This window comes from Empidonax traillii, unplaced genomic scaffold, assembly GCF_003031625.1.
Source record: "Empidonax traillii isolate 1590-97213 ecotype Southwest subspecies unplaced genomic scaffold, ASM303162v1 scaffold1092:size186866, whole genome shotgun sequence".
NCBI classification, from domain to species: Eukaryota; Metazoa; Chordata; class Aves; order Passeriformes; family Tyrannidae; genus Empidonax; species Empidonax traillii.
In genome coordinates this window covers 103,316-120,765 of record NW_020956285.1, presented here as the reverse complement: position 1 = coordinate 120,765, position 17,450 = coordinate 103,316, and the positions used below count along the sequence as shown (strand labels likewise).

Genomic DNA, 17,450 nt, shown 5'->3' with positions numbered 1-17,450 from the left:
CATAAATTTAGTTTGAGATTTTAACCTGATTGAAAACTTAAATAAAGGTTAAAGGGATTCATTTTTAATTAAACATACCTGTAGCAACCTGATCTAAGGTCTTGGGGGTTTGCAACGCAATTTCTCATCAGGATGTTATTAAAGCTCATCTCAGTTGAATGACAATATTCCCCTCCTCCAGGCTTTCCAAGTGCACTTTTGTCCCCTTTCAGAATGAATACTTCACTACAATTTCTGTTATTACTATTATTATTATTTACTGTGATTATTTTTATACTTCACTGATTATTATCACTAATATATAGGAGAAACAAGTTTTCCACATTAAAGTGAATTTCTTTTCAGTTTTTTTTTTACTTCCAACACATTTCATTAGTGTCTAGATAAAACTACTCTAAGGTATTAGTCTGAAAGTTTTGCTTCATATGATGTATTACATTAAATATTTTGAATGCAGCAGAGTTTAGAAAGTCATTCCAGTTTTTAGCTGCTGTGTTCTGGTATATACATACCTCTCCCCTCCAACCTGATAAGCTAACAAGTTACAGCCTCTTTTTAAAATATTAAAAGTTTCATCACAAGTCTGGTTTTAAAATTACCGTCTATTAAAGTACATGTTTGGGACTACTGAATTCTAGCCTTCATCTGCATTGAGTAATTTTAAGACTATTATACCTATCACATCACAGGAAAACCTTGAGCAACAGGCAGGGTTGCAGCAAGTAGAGGAAAGGTAAGGAGGAGAATTTTCTGCATCTTTATACATATAAAGTTAAGCCATTAAAATAACCTCATCTAGCTGTCTTGCAGTTGATATTGATAACTGAAATCACTATTATCTAGTAGTAGGTGACCTAGACACGATTCATTACTTAGTTTTGAATCACAGGACGTATCTGATTGCAATCTTAAAATTCAAGTACTACACTAACCTATTTTATCAATGTCTATTCCAATAAAATGACCAGGAGTACTTCAAGGAAAGCTTCTCTACCGTTCACTGGGTTAACCATATCAAACAGGGTCATGGCTGCAAACAGAGTTGCCTTAACTTTTCTGTTCATCTTTTGCATCAAAACCAGATTTTTAAAATAATCATCGTCTTTAGACTCCGATTATCACCGTGAAGAGTGGACTCTCTCACAAATTTAAACAGACACATTATATAGCTCTGTTTGGAAAATGAAGCATAACGTGAGTACTTCAATGCTTTCCTTTGCTTATTTTGTTTATAAATTTATTGATCTTGTGACTGAGGAAAAACTAAAGTACTAAAGCAGATTGCTATGAAGCACTGAAAAACTTCCTAACAATGGATCTGAACACTAATTTTTATTTGATTTATTTCTTTGTTACTACACACGTTTTTACAGAAGTTTAGCCACAGTACTTTAGAGAGCACCAAGAGATACTACCAATAATGGCATATGTAGTTAATCTTACTTTAAAGTTATCTAAATACATAAAATTGGAAGTTTAGGACTTCCTTCCTCAAATACAGAGTTTGTCCTTTCAAGTTTCCTCAAGGAGATAAAAGGAAAAAGGAATACTCAACATTTAAATTTCTTTTTAAGCACAAGTAGCTAACTCCGTCAAACTGGCAACTCATACACCATTTCGTAATATAGATACCCAAATTGAACATTTCCCCAGGTCAGTATTTTGACAAAATCAAAGTTGGATAAATAACACCACATGCTTCTGAAAAGCAGTTAAATGAACAAAATCATTTCACAGACAAAATCCCTCTTCAGTAAGAACCAGCAAGGAAAGATCAAGTACCTCTATGGACTAACATCTAACCCCGAAGAGACAGAGAAGGGAAGTGAAAGGGAAAAACAGAACAAAGCTCAAAAACCGCAAGCAAAAGAGAGATAGAAACTCGTATTGCAGGATTTAAGAGCAATTATGCATGTCCCTTTTATTTAAGAGTTTGCAGAACAAGATTTGAGTTAGCCAGCCTTCCAAATAAGAAGCAAATTTTTATTTTTGTTTCAAATTCAAACGAAATAGTCTTCCTGGTTTTCAGAGCAAGCAATGCAATTCCTCCATGTAATCCTGTCACCTTCCCATTCTGCTAACATCCTTCTCCCCTCAAAACAGAATAACTACTCTTTCATTAGTATTTTGGTTTGATTTTAGGCTGATATTTTCCAGCAGAACTGTGGCCTACGCTCTCATGATGGGTGAGAATGCTCAAAGGCCTGGGTCCTTTAGACAACACTGTCGCTGATCAGTAAAAGAAGATAAAGCAAATTATTTCACTGTTATTTTTGCTTCTCTGCATACAGTTTTATAAAAGCCTAACTATAGAGCTTTAAAAAGAACCTCTGGCAGTTTAGACACAGCCTAAAGTAGCAGTGCGATGCAGTGTGACAAATTGTCTTATGGGCATTAAGAAAAAAAATGTATAAAACTGATCATACTACAGAAACACATACCTTAATAGGCTACCACAACATAAAGGAAAATATTATTCATTTAAGCCATGGCATACATTTTTACAGTCAGAATTTCATCATCAGTGCTAAAAAAAAAAAAATTGTCTTTAAAGGAAGAGGATATTGATGAAAAACATAGTGCGGGGGAAAAGAAATATTCCTAAGAATACTTACTGAAGTCACCTGCAAGAAACACCGCTTCTGCTCCTGGGGCCCACTCCCTGCAATATATTCCACCTTCCAGAAGCTGGTTAACTCCAAAGGTTTTGTAACTCTTTGTAAATTCATCAAGGCCTCCTTCACATTCCTCAATGTTCTTCAAGTGGTTGTAAAAGAGAGAATACCTTTCAATGAAAACAGAGAACATTTTTTAGAAAGTTTACTAAGTGCCTTGCTTACATAACAAGTGTAAAAAACATCAAGAAAAATAGGTGAAACACACTGACACACTGTACTAATGCTATAACAATCACTGTCTACAAGAAATAGAAAAAATATCAAATACAAACCATACAATTTTTCCACGGTTGTTACATAGTCCAAAGTTGCAACCTTCACATTCCTTGGTGCTTTCTCTACTTTATGGAACAGTTTGCACTTTCAGTCTAAGACTACAACTCCTGATTGGCAGCCAAGAGATCTCAGTATTACCTACACAACAGGAAAACTTCACACTCTGAACAGCCCAGCAGTTTTTCCTCCATGTTATTAATATCAGACACAAACCTCCCAGGGAGAGCTGTATAGCCCTGCTACGTCTCTCAGAGCCAGTTTTAATGGACAGAAAACCTCAGGACATTGAAAAGTTTGCAGTGCAGCACACCAGTAGGGACAAACTAGTCTGGCCCTTGCAGAAAGCAGCTCATTAGGCAACCTCTTTACAGAGACAACCAGAAAGGCTGCAGTCCCTGACACCGCAATGGTTTGGAAAAAATTACAGCTTCATAGAAGTAATTATTTGGACCGTACCCTACTTACACCAGTAGGGCTTGAAATGCTGTATATCTCTAACATAGAACTTTGCCAGTACCAGCTTAGAGGGGTTTGGCATATCTTGCTATGTTCTCTCAAAGTGTGTTTCTGGAATTCATCAGGGCTACAGTATGAAGACAAGAGTCAGCTTTGACTCCTAAAATGTGAGCTGTTGTGTGCAGAAGCACATCGAAAAGCTGCAGTCGAGCATTTAATTAAGGCAACTTGTACAGGTTTTTCTCTTTGTTTTGAAAAAGACACTCCTGTGTTAAATTAGAAATGTGTTTCTGTTTTCCCTAAGTGGTGAGGAGTCTTCTGAAGGGTGTAAAAACTAATGAGAGCCCCAGCAAAAAAAAAAAAAAAAGTATTTTGGAAATGGAAATAGAAACAGTAATGAAGTAAACCAGCACTATGGGATAATACTTTGGTCAAGGGATAAAAAAAGCAGCCTGTTTGCAGTGTCAGGACTTAAGACAAAGCTCTGTGATTTGTTGTAAAATTTTGATTTAGCATTAGCCCTTAACTAGTTCAAAGTAGAAGATTAAAATATATAATTACTGGTTAAAGTAAATAGCATTACCTATATTAATTTAGAGTATTATGACTACTTTCAAGGTTAATCTCCCAGCAGGTTTTTATTACGAAGACTGATGCTCATCTTTAGAGAGAACAAGATTTGAAAATGCCTCCAGGATAAACCACAGCAAATACACTCAACTTTTTGCCCATCCACCTGCACCATTCCCTTAACATTTGCTCACGGGTATAATCCTCAGAAGTGCATTACTAACTCCTCCTGCTCTGACAATCAACTCATTTATAGTGCTTGAGGGAGAACATTTTGTCAGATTTCCAACTACAAATGTATTATGTACACACACACAAACTCAGTTGACTGACTCACATTTCAACCAACTGCAACCACAAATATTTGCATAAAGTTTAAATACAGAAACAGAGCAAGTCACAAATAGCCTCAAAAGCTCAACATATATCAATTGGTAAAGTCACATCCCTCCAGTATTGAAAGGTTCTCCCTGGGGAAAACAAACAAACCAAAAACCAAAAATCAAAAACAAACAAAAAAATCCAGTAGAGCATTGCAATATTAAGTCTTTCTTTAAAATATGTCAGTTATATGATACAAGAAGTTTAATTACATATATACACACACAAGAAGTATATCTCCTCGATAAAGGAAAAAATATATATAAAAAGAAGTAAATTTGCAGTGTCATCTGCAAATCCCTATTTCTCTACTGTAGATAGATGCCCTGCATTATTTTCACCTCATTCCACTGCAGCTGAAGTAAGAACTGCTATGCTACGGGAAGCTACTGTAACTCCAAACAAGATCTAACTGAAATAATGAGTTTGACACAGGTAAAACAGAAAGGGTGTTTTGGAACATGTTATCTAATTAAAATTAATCTTTCCCTCTCCATTCTTGCCACAAATACAATTTCACAGCTTGAAGAACACCTTTGGCTGAATGGGGTATTTCCCACATTCAGGAAAGAGGGAGAGAAGTGGTGAGCTTCATCTTGAAACAAAAGTCAACCACAAACCCTTGAAAGCTGAAAAAGAAGAAAATTATACATGTTTTTACCAAAGAACAGCAGGGCAAAGAGAAGGACTGAAAGCTCTGTGCAGCAAAGAAAAAGGCTTATAAACTTCACATAATCTCCCTTGCCCATGGTCTACTCATCCTCAGGGTGAGCCCTCCCTAGCAAAGAGGAACCAAGCCCATTCATCTCATTCCAAGGAAATAAGCAGCAAAGAAATTCAGGATTTGAGTGTGGGTGGGATGAAAATGGACTTACAGAATCACATAACTGCTTTCTGAATCTTTGGGAAAAATCATAGTCAGTAATACACACAATACAAGCTCTACATTCTTGTTATAGGAGCACTAAGAGCACATCCATGGCTTCAATTTTTATCTTTCAGAGTTTAAGCCAACAAAGAGACCATGGCATTCAATATGTGAAAGGATCACGACTATCAGTGACAAAAAAGATCACTCTCTGCTCACTTTGCAGTAGAAGAGAGCAAGACTACATGCTCAATAACATAATTTATTTTGAAGGTAGAAAGTGAGGGGGCAAGAAAAGAAACATTAGAAGAATTCTTGATCAGGGGTGTATCACATTTTTACAATAGCCTTTTACATAGGACAGATTTTGAACAGCTAATAAAGCATCATGTACATTGCCTAAGAATGCTCCTTCAATTTGCACACAAGCACACTGTGACAGAACTTAATTCAGATATTACTGTTCTGTCATCATTGTAGAAATCAAGACTTTTGAAACAACTAGTGTTCTCCCCAGTTGTTTTTAAATTATGATCTAAGAAGCCTTCAGGTTTGTTTTTTGTTTTTTTTTTTTTAACTGTCTCCTGAGATTATCAAATAAAGAATCGTACTTTGCTCAAAGTTAAAACAAAACACCAACTTCTGAAATGGATCAATTACTTGTGCTGTGAACCACTCTAAAAACTCATCTCAAGAGATGAAATACATCTGGACACAGAATAATGTCACTTGTCATAGAAGATCTTGTAAAGCAGCAGAAAGGTCTTGTAAAGCAGCAAGTGCAGCCTGTTGTTGCTTTAAAAGGAAAGGACTGAGTTAGGTACATGCTCATGTCCATATTGAAATTTCAGCATTCATTTCTACACTACTGAAGCTTGTTAAACTTTTTATTTTTTTTTTTTTAATCTTCCAAGCCAAAGTCCCAGGATTACACACAGAAAGTGACAGGTAAAAGCTTTTTATCAACCAATTCCAGACATTTATTTTGGTCACTAATAGCATACATGTCTTAAAACTGGAGAGTTAAACATCATATTGATAAGACAGGACTTTGTGATCCCCTCAACACTGGCAGTTATGTTCAGTTATGCATATATACTCATGTGACATATGACTTTGGACACACTTCATAGATGAGAACCTCAAGATTCTGGACCTGGGGACAGAGTCAACAACAGCATCCAGGCCTACATGTCACAACTGAAGGCTGACTTCTCCCTTCATATTTTTCAAGTTCTCACAGCTCAATGGGTGACTGCAAAGTCTCTTTTCAATTTCCTGGCATTAAAGTTGAGAAGGAAGAGGATTACAAAGCATGACTTAAAGCACAACCATTACTCTGGGACAAAAAAACCTAAACAGAGCAGCAATAGGATCTACAGAACTTGAGGTAGAGAGGGTCTAGAATAACTGGAAGTAGTTGCATATGAAGTCCTTCACTACAGCCAGGTACAGCACCACACATCTGACAAGTACAAACAGAAGGAGGGGGCTGCTGCTGGTACATTCCTTGCTCCTGGAGTTCCTATAAAAAAAGCAAGCTTTTCAAGTCCCATATTCATTTATGTCGATTCTGTCAATAGATCAATTTTTTTTTAAACTGAAATTAAGTGTTTTCTTCAGACTTACTGGAAAGAAAGACCAGTCTTAGCATTTCTCCAAGCACTCATACACCTGGATTGAAACAAAGTACTTCTCTGTCACCAAGTGTTCCTATGCCAGCATTTCTCCCTCTCCCCATCACTATTTTCCCGTGAAATGCTGGTAATTGTAAATATCATTTGAAACAGGGTCACAACAGTCTTCTCCTATTGTTACATCCATAATTTGTAACACAGCATTGCTTTAAATCCCATCCTTTATATGCAGCTCTGTTTAAAGCCTCACAATAGAAGTGTAGGAATTGGCTGACTTTCCATTGAAGCAGGATTAAAACATCAAACATGAATCAGTATAATGGCCATCCAGAAAGCAAGTATCTTGCCAATAAAATAACCTTCATAGTGGACAATTAAGGACAATATTAAATCAGTGGCCACTTCAAGGATTGGCATTTAAGGTGAGCACTTATTAACCACACTTCTATCACTGAAACACCCCCAAATATTCCATCTTAGGGATACCTACAGATCTAAAACTTATACAGTAGAGGTACACACTTCTCAGAGTTCCATGTAAAACTACACAGCCCTTATACAAAATAAAATGTTCTAATTATTTGGTAGTCCTGATATACTAAACACTCCTGGTGCTCCAGTTCCTATAACCACTGACTTGACTTAACTATTGATCCCATTAAAAGTCTCAGGCATGTGTTAGAAGTTAGTAGCTTCAACATGGAGAATAAGAATAAAAAAGCCAAGCCTCCCCTTCTTCCTCGAAGTCGACTATTTTAGTGAAATAAGACTTTTGGCAGACTATTGAAGAAGTCTGATGGTAAGTCAAAACACTGAATTAGAGTTCCCCATAAAGCTTTCAGGTCTTTATTCTTCCAAGCAGCCAGGGGTACTAACTCCTTCTGGCTGCCTTGTAAAATAACAAAGAGGAATTGTAGTATTCTAAACTTTTATATTTAATCAGATTACCTTTAGTTTCTTAGGCATCACAGTAATCCAAACAGAAACTAATCTAACCAGAAAGGCCTTGGCAGCAAAGATATCCTCATTTAAACAGGATGGTGCTGAACTCCAAGAGGCTGCAAAACTTCAAGACATTTTTATGTCCACACTCATACTTTTTTATAAAGCTGTTGTTGCAATTTATAGAACAGTCAGTCAGCTTATTTTAAGACCAGTGGCACCAACACCAAAAGTAGTGATTTTAGCCCCTCTTCTGCTTATGAAAATTTTAGTAGCTATGGGTCCTTTAGATTTTTTTTTTCGATATCGGCTTTTTTGTCATTGTTTATTTCTACAATACTGGCCCAGTATTAATACTAATTTATTAAAAAAATGAAAACAAATAGGAGAGACATTGATAACAGTGTCTGTTAACCACATGAAAAGCCCAATTCCACAGATACTGAAGGGAAAAGGATGTGAAAGAAAACACCCAGTAAGGTATCTCTGGAGCCAAGTTCTCCACTTTCCAGCAAATACAAACACTTATAGTAACGTCAGTGTTAAAAATCAAAACACAGTCCATAGCTTTGCGAGGCTGTTCCCAAATTACCTCTTTCTAGTATTGCTGCCATCACTCTGAAGACGCAGTTACACTTTCACTGACACCAAAGCCAGTGCAGAGCCCCTGATTCTCATCTCACCCTTTCTCTGTAACTAGTTATTCCCTCAAACTCTTGTCATTCAGCTTCTTGGAAGAGGATGGACTGAAGAAAGAGAGGAGTAGGATAGATAAGGCTCTTCCTAAAGTAGATTTTTGCAGTCCAGCAAATCAAAGGCATCAGACCATGCTGAGCTAGTGTTATGTGATACAGTCTTATGCTTCTATTTGCAATGGAAGTAAATTCCTGTTTGCAGCTGCTGCTTCTATTTGTCACTACGAAAAGGCACCAAAACAGAAGCCTTGGATTCTTCTTCATTCTTTTCTCCACCTCCCGTTATCAACTTTTTATTTGGCTATTGAGAGTATTACACAAAGTAATCACACTTAAGCAAAATTGTATATAAAGGCACAGTAAATCTCAGGTAGATATGATTCAGAGTGGCAGATTTACTGTATTTTTAACTTATATCAACTTTACAGTTCTAGATGATTGGCTTGCCCTTTCTGCATAGATGAGTCCTGTCCCACTCAGGCAATTTTTTTAATACACACTTAAATAGATTAAAGAACATGTGAACGCATGCAACCTTTGAAGTGTTAGAACAATTCTGAGAGAAATGCCTTAGAAGTACAGAAAGTAATGGCTGATGATTACAGAGATCCAGAAGATGACCATTTAATCTTGCTTTTCTGCAGGTTAAAAGTAAAGATGTTACATGATTCTGAAATCATGATCTTAAGAAGTCTCTCTCTAGCTAAATCTGAATTTCCCACAAGTTCTTGTTCCTCCATTCACAAAATTATTCACTGCACAGGTAATTTGCTTCTCTTCCAAGTCAGGGGCAATTTAACATGTATTTTCAGCTGAAAAATAAGGATTCTGCAGATTGGCCAATGATATTAAGTTCCTTTCAGGTGTAATAAAATTAACTGTCATTCAAATGAATCGAGGAGACAGTTATTCCAATAAGGAACTTAGACAGTTAAACCATTTTATGTTGCAATTCCTACCCAAGAAGGGCTTTATTTCCAACTACTAAAAAACCATACAGCAGAGAACTCATACAGGTGAGCAAGAAAGGCAAAAACTTCAAAAGTAACTTTTCCAATTTTGCTCTGCTGGGCAGACAATGAAAAACTTCCAAGCCTTTTGGATGTTCCATGATTTCAGTATGGATAGGTAAAGCATTTGTGCATGGAAGGATAGTGTAGTTTTTGCATCTCCAGCTAAATGCAGCGTTACAGAAATTAAGAAATCTTTTCTCGGGGAGGAATAATGCACAATCACTCGCTCTGTCGAAAGCCATCCATACAGGACAAGGTGACTGATTCAGAATCTGCTCTTTCCAAAGTAATTCAAAGTGCAGTGATACGCAAGTCAAACCATAAAAACAACATACAATCTTCTACATAGGAGCATGACAAAAAAATGTCAGAAGAAGAAGAACCACATTTTTTCTTGACATCCTACCATCACAGGATGCTTCTCTTCTAGCAGAGATGGTAGAGACCTGTAAGTTATGAAGCCTTATAAATACCCTTTTGTAGTATTTTAGCAAGAAGATTATTTGCTGACTGAAGTTCTGGCACTGCTTTCTGCACAGTCCAGGAGATCAGCAGCATCTTCCTGCTTTAACCATTAAGGCAACGCAGTAGCTTTACCAGCACTTGACAATTGTAATGGTTTTGCCATCAGCTTCATAACAAACACACACAGTTCTCAGCTGGGAACCAAATGCAGGGGTGATTACAAGATGTATCAAATGCAAACTTAATGCAATCATTTAGTAATAATTGCTCCACTGATTTATCTAAACCAATCCCGCTTCTAGGAACAACCCTCCCCACAGTACTGAGAGGCTCTCTTACACACATCCCTGTATGCTTGTTGATCTATCACCAGCTTCAGTTTATTAGAAACACATGGACGCACCTCAGAGCGTAAGTGTAACAAATTACTGGCATTTAGGAGGAGCAAGAGGCAATTTCTTTCCATCAGAAGCCCAGGAAACTACTTAGAGACACCAATTCCAGCCAGAGAGAAGTGTATACACAGGTATCAACACTTGCTACAAGAAAGCCATTTTCTTTTACCCTCTAATGATATAAAAGGTATATAGTTACTTTTTTAAAATAAATTCACAAACACTCCCCAAGGTAAAAACAAACAAACAAACAAGCAAAACTAACAATAGAAAAAAACCCAAACACCATATAGCCAGCCCCAAAAAACTTACGATACTACATTGTGTTACAACCCCCAGGAATGGCACAGCACTCAAGACAGCTTCCCTGTCATGAGGAAATAGTCTAAATAAAAGAGCAATTTCAAAATAACGACAGTTCTATATGTTTCTCTGTATATAAGGAAACGAAGTTACCAGTAGCATACTTCATTCATTTAGTTTTACACATAGAACATTTATGAGATCAACACTTTGGGTACAAGATTTCTTCATTTAATTGCCAGTTTCACTACCCCTCTGCTAAGTATTAATTATGCATGAACTGTAGACTAAAGCCCCTCTTTTAGCTATAGTAATGTGCTGCTCTGTTGTGATGACACCCGAAGCAAGCTGATGGAGTTCTTTTTGAATTAACATAACGACAGAGAAACCCCATCCCATCTGAGCAGAGAGCTGCAGAAACGCAGCGACAGATTGCCTCAAAACCAGTAGACTAAGACTGTGTTAGCTCATGTTTCATATTACACAAGAGAAAATAAACTGAAAGGTCAGTTGAACAGTTACAGCATTGCCCTTTTCCAAGGTAATCAGCAGAGCATGTAGCAAAGACGTGAACACAAGCGTGACTGGAAAGACAGTAGCTGATAAAGAGGCTCTTGCTGCCAAAAGTACATGGGACAAAGATACCACTGCTCTCAGTGACTGCCCACGAGCGTGGCATCCTGCAGGCCCCACTCCACTAACTCTGATTTATTACTTCAATTTGAAATTGTGTTCCTGTTAAACATTCAGGTTTCCGTATGGCCAAAACACACTAGAATATGTAATACTGAACATTAATCACGTTCACAGGTAACCTACAGGAACAATATAATTATTAATTTGTTGTAATAGGGACACAACACAGTCAAAAACTCATCTGGTTTATTAATGCATTCTTATTTTAAGTTCACCAGTTCTTCACGTTATTCAGTACATTTAGCTGGAAACCATAGGTCAGATTTTTCTCCTCATACTAAAATCAGTTTATTGTTCCTTTTATAATCATGTATTTATTAGTGGAACATTCCAACTGTTTCTGTTCATCAGATCAACACATGCTTAAAAACACCTTAATCTGGAAAGAATTCAAATGTTTTATTTACCAGAATTAATTTAAATGAAGCTGTAGATGACAGCTTATCAATTCCCATTTCATTCCACTGCCAACTATTGACAACAAGCTGTCTTTGTATTAATAGAAACCAAGGTCTAGTTTGGGGGAGAGAGTCCATGATTCCTACACCACCAGTAAAAATTTGTAATCAACACACAAAGAAGCTACACAAGAGGGTTCAGGGGGAAAAAAAACCCACAGAATTTCTTGAAAAGAATTCATAATTTCCCTCTTGGTGGACAGGTGTTATTACCTCTTAAGTTAAGACTTCAGTAACCTGGAAACACCAGTCAGCACCACTTCTAAAGCAATTAGTTGTGTGGTGAGAGCCAACTCACACACCTCCTATGGGTTGTAAAAGCCCTGCACGTACTGACAAAATAGTTCAGACTTCAATAACTCTGTAATTTTGTTTTAAAGCTATTTCATATATTGTGAGTTTGGTTTTTTTTTTTCATTAGCTTGCCAGAGCAGCAAACATAACCAGGCATCTGTTTCTTTTTAAACTTAGATTTCAAGTCTGCTGCATCAGTTTGGCTTCAACATTGTTAGTAAAGCTGCAAGTAACACCAATTGCAATAAATGAAGCTCAACACAGCACTAAGAAAGACTTACCCTTCTAAATAGATACACAAAAAGTCAAGAATTGAAAGCCTAATTTGTCTAGTAAACAGGGAAAAGCTTTTAAATCACAAGTCAGAACTCCCAAGTATTTCAAATAAAACACCAGACATTCTTCACTGCCTTTGCCACCCATCTCAATTTGGTGGGAATATGATGGAGTAAGAACTGGTATTTGAACACCCTAACAGCAAACTGCACAGCTGCTCTGCTTACATTTCATTGCCAGTTTCCACAAGTCTTACTTCACCACCTTTTAGAATATGTTGCACAAATTAAAAACTAAGTCATGATTTAATGGATCAGATCAACAGTTTGTATATTCCAGCAGTTCAGTATTTGAAAGTTACTTTTCGAAAGATATGTTAAAAACTTTAATTTTCTCATCCTTGATAATTATCAAAGATCACCCTTACTATGGAACTGTTTCTTTGTCAAAGTTTAAACAGATTTAAATGGACAACCATCTTAGGAGGCTGTCAAAAAGGCAGCTAGAGAAAAGGTACCCATAGCAAACACCCAGATTCTCTACTACCTCACCAAACCTTTCTCCAAGTAACAATTACCATCTCCACAAACCTACAATATGCCACCAAATTAAATAACCCTTTAAATCCTACTAGTTTAGCCTAAATTTTGGGTTGTGTATGTACTCATACTCCACCCAAACCAAGTGGTTTGTTTTCCCTTTATCACACACCCAGATTTACTCCCAGCCTATGTTTCTTCTTTGCCTTTAAACATTTGTCATCCACTTTTCAGTTACCTCCCTATTTTATTGCAACAAACTAAACTTCCCAGCACTCCAGGAAAGAAAAACATGTGTGAGACTCTTACGTAGAATCATAGTTAGAAAAACAAGAGTTAAACACCGAATGAGAAGGAAGGACTTTTGTTTTTATTGCTGACCACTGTGCCAGTTTTGATCAGGCACTGTTGGTTTGATCAAGGAGTGTTTTCTCTGCAGGCTCAGTAGCTGAGTGGGGTTGTTCATACAGACCACACATTCAAGTCCCTAAGTCTGGTCTGCTCTCTGGGTTTCCTGAAACATCCATGAAAAGCAGCCCTTTTGGAGGACAGTTTTGAGGAGGAAAAAGTTACCACTGGTGATTGGAAAATAAGATCTGGAGGGATTTGGGGTGGAGGAAAGAACATCATTATCACACCAGCTTCAGGCACCTCTGCAGAAGCACCACATTTGTTTCACAGCACAAGCTTGTTTAAATTTAATTCTTAACTGCTTTTACTGCAGACAGAACCAGCAAGGGAAGCCAAGCACTCAAACATTTATCCAGCCCACAACACAGTCTTTATAATTTAGTGTCAGTGTACAAGAACTACAATTAGAAGTCGTGTACTTAAGAAACATCTGTAACTAGTCCAATGCAATCAAATCTGTTCCCACAGAAGAGGAGCAAGCAAAAAGCATGGATTGTTGTTGTATACAAGAGCTTCTGTCATTCATGGCCAAGCATTTGCAGGGTACAGTCTAAAAGTCCCTTTTTCCAGACTTCACTTAGAATGAATACCAAGGTAAGAAATCATTACCAATCGTTACTTTGTACCATCATCCAAAAAAAGCGTAAACATGAAATTCTTGAAGTTGTTATACTGAATATTCAAAACTTTCAAGAAAACAGAAGACTGCAGATTTTACATCGTCTGGTTATTTTTCTGAAACATTAAGCTACTGTATATTCTGGACACAATCTCTCATCTGACTACAACTGTATGAATTCCTGCATGTCAAAAATCTGTTAAGCACTGAACTGCAGAAAGAACACTGCTCAGCAGCTGTTGGATTCATCCCAACCACATACCCACTTCCACATGATTTAAGCTCCTAAGTACATATGACATAACTTCCAAGGCACCTGCCTTCTGATGGGATTGTATGTGAGCTGTATTTGATATTAGTAGGGACAGCTCAATAATCTCAGACATTATTATTACTTTGCAGCCTTGAAGCCCATGAGTCATTTATAAAGTGATTTGCCTGTCACAATATTAGAAAGCTTATGAATTCAAGTTTTGAATTTATATGACTAATGAAAATTGCAAACAAAAAAAGAGAGGGAAGTGTGTTAACTAACGCTGCATCACTTAACTCCAGATACAGCAAGACAGCGAAGTTTACATCAGAATTTTAAATATCTGAAGTGATGAGGTAACTTGGGGCACAGGAAAGCACTTCCAGCAGTTCAAGGTGTGGGGGAGAAGGAGGAAGCAAAACTCTACAAGCTCAGAAAGCCTGGTATTACCAGGGTTAGTCATCCTGAAACGCTGCACATACAAGTCCAACTGTGGTCTTACTGCTATAAAGTACTACTGGGAAAACTTCAGAGATCACAGAATAAACATTTGTCTAAAATTAGGAGTTGGGAAATATAAGATAAACAAGCTATCTGCTGGGTAGATTAAACCACTCTGGTTTTACAATTTCAGATTTATCATGTCTGTTTTAAGACTACATGCACCTTCTAAAACAACTACTAGAGATGTCTTTCCTATTAAATTTTGGCATAAGCTTAATTCACACAGAACCTTTTGTGAAGAAAATTAGTATTACTAAGTGCTCACTTCAGATGGATAAACTTCAACAGCAAAAAGGCTGAGCAGTGCAGCAATGGATTATATTTTGGATAGAATTTCCCTTTTTAGTAATTTGCCACTCACTATAACATTCCTGTGGCCACTTTAGTATGGTTTTGTCTCTTTATAGAGGAACTTAGACAATTTACACTGGCTGACCTGCTTGAAAAGTTGTATTTTAAAGTGCCTGTCAATCCCTAAAGTACAAAATAGAAAAAGCAGTGCACTACAGTCTTGACTGATAAACATAAATATGCGTATGAATATCTGCAAATCAGGGTGTTTACAATCCCTCTTCCACCTGAAGCTCATAACAGAACATAAAAGTAATATCTCTTTACTGGAACTAAGCCTAGAAAATACTACTAGCTCCAAATCCCAGCCTGGAGAGCTGCCAAAGAACAGCCTACAAACTGAAGCCAAGCAGGACAACAGGTTAGTCCCAAAGCTTCAGTCAGCACAGGCTCCTTATTTGAGGTCAGCTTGATATGCACCAGCACAAGTGAATAACACAGGAGGAACACCATGAGCCAAAACTTTAGGCAATCACAGTTTGTTAGGAAATTAACATCTTCATTTATGAGCTACACATTAAGAATAAAGCTGGTGAAAAAAGGAACATTGTTAGATACACAAAGAATTAATGTGTGTATTTTTCATCACAAAGTGTTCATTACATCAGAGTAGCTTAGCTATTTATTATTCCATAAATAAATCTGTAACCTTTAAACTGCATATAATACCCCCAAATAATTCACACTTAAACCTTTCATTCTACTCTTGGAGAGCCTGAACTCACAGTCAGCTTCTACAAGGCTACACATACATTAGCATCAAATATTCTTTCCTTCCCAACACACATGGTTTGTGTACTGCCAGTTAGAACCCTTTATCGATTGTCATCTGAACTGGTACAAGATGAAAGATTGGAGAGTAAAACATAAGCAAAAAATGACAGGGGGTGTCAGCTAGACAAGAAAATAAATATTCTCTTAGGACCAAGGCTCCAGAGGGGGTGCAGAATCTCTATTCTGTCAAAAATATACAAGTCTGAAACCCCAAAAAACAAATCCTAAACAATCCAGTCCCAATTCAAGTGTAACCTGATCCTGAGCAGGAGGCTGAGACACAAATAGCATTGACAGCTCCCCTTCAACCAGAATTGTTCTGTGAATATTTAGTACTTTATACCTACTGGAGGTAGCCAGTTCTTAAAAAAACCCCAAACAACCAAAAAACCCAAACAAAGAAAAAAAAAGAAAAAACAAAACAAACAAAATCAAACCAAAACAACAACAACAACAAAAAAAACACCACTACAACCAAAAAAAAAAAAAACCCACCACCCACAAAAAAGTCACACCATAGAGAACATGAGATATTTAAAACCAGCAATGCAGGTAATGACAGAAATCTGACAAGCATTGCAAATGCCCAAGTATTCTAATATATCTTAGGTTACTGGCAATTACACTCATCTCCCCTAAGCGTGCATTAATTTTCTTTGTGTATTTATGCACACAGATCAAGGAATTCCACAATGCTAAAACATACAAAACCACAGACAAAACAGCCCAGCTGCTACTTTGGAAGTAGTTTAACATGCCTGCCTTCCTTTGCAAAGGACAAATCAATGTGCCTCTGCATTACCAGGGAGGGAATCAGACAGTTTGATCCACTGAAATTAGTTTCATGCCCACATATGTAGTCTGTTTAGCAAAGAGCTATAAGTATTTATCTCCCTTAGTTTTAGATCAGAAGTCTACCACTCATTTACTCTAAGAAAAATTCATAATTACTCTCACATTTTCCTGAGTTGATCATTTAGTGCCTTTGAGAACGGGCACACTAAATGAACTCTTAGATTTCTTTTAAGCCTTAAGCCACAGGCCATCAATGGGTGACTGTGGGACAAAGTTTACAGACACCCTTGTTCAGAAAGGCCTGGTGTGCTGTTCCAGTGTGCCACGTTACACAACACACTTGCACTGGGTTATGACAAAAAGCTTTCAGTAACACACCAGACCAACAGGAGACTCTGGTAGAAAGGCCTTTCTTGCCTCCAGTCCCTTAGTACAGGTCTAACATGTAAACACAGGCCACAAAATCCAAAGTGTCACCCAGCTCATGAGGTCACATTCCAGGTCCCACATGGAGTCACAGCAGCAGAAGCAGCTCCTTACAGGTTATCAGCACAAGATGTACACACCATGGAAGTGTGGGGAGAAGAACAATAAGCAAGCTGCAAGTCTAAACATCCTTTTTTCCTTTGCAGGCATCCCTACACATGACAAGGGGGTTGGAACTACGTGATGTTTAAGGTTCTTTCTAACCCAAGCCATTTGATGATTTTAAGAAATCTTCCAAAGTTTATCAATTATTCCTACTAAAGCATAAACACTGAGATTGTTTACTGAGGTAAAATCCATAATAAAAACAAGATT

The 17,450-nt window shown here is 37.2% G+C and overlaps 1 protein-coding gene across 1 annotated transcript in view; it reads right to left on the bottom strand.

Moving 5' to 3' along the window:
* GBE1 (1,4-alpha-glucan branching enzyme 1) overlaps positions 1 to 17,450 on the bottom strand; it is a gene marked incomplete at its 3' end in the record, with an annotated part of 100,054 nt that overhangs the window by 64,343 nt on the left and 18,261 nt on the right. Inside the window, exon 2 of the mRNA XM_027904790.1 lies at positions 2,616 to 2,785. Within this exon, the coding sequence (XP_027760591.1) occupies positions 2,616 to 2,785 (170 nt within the window). The remainder of the gene's footprint in view (positions 1 to 2,615; positions 2,786 to 17,450) is intronic.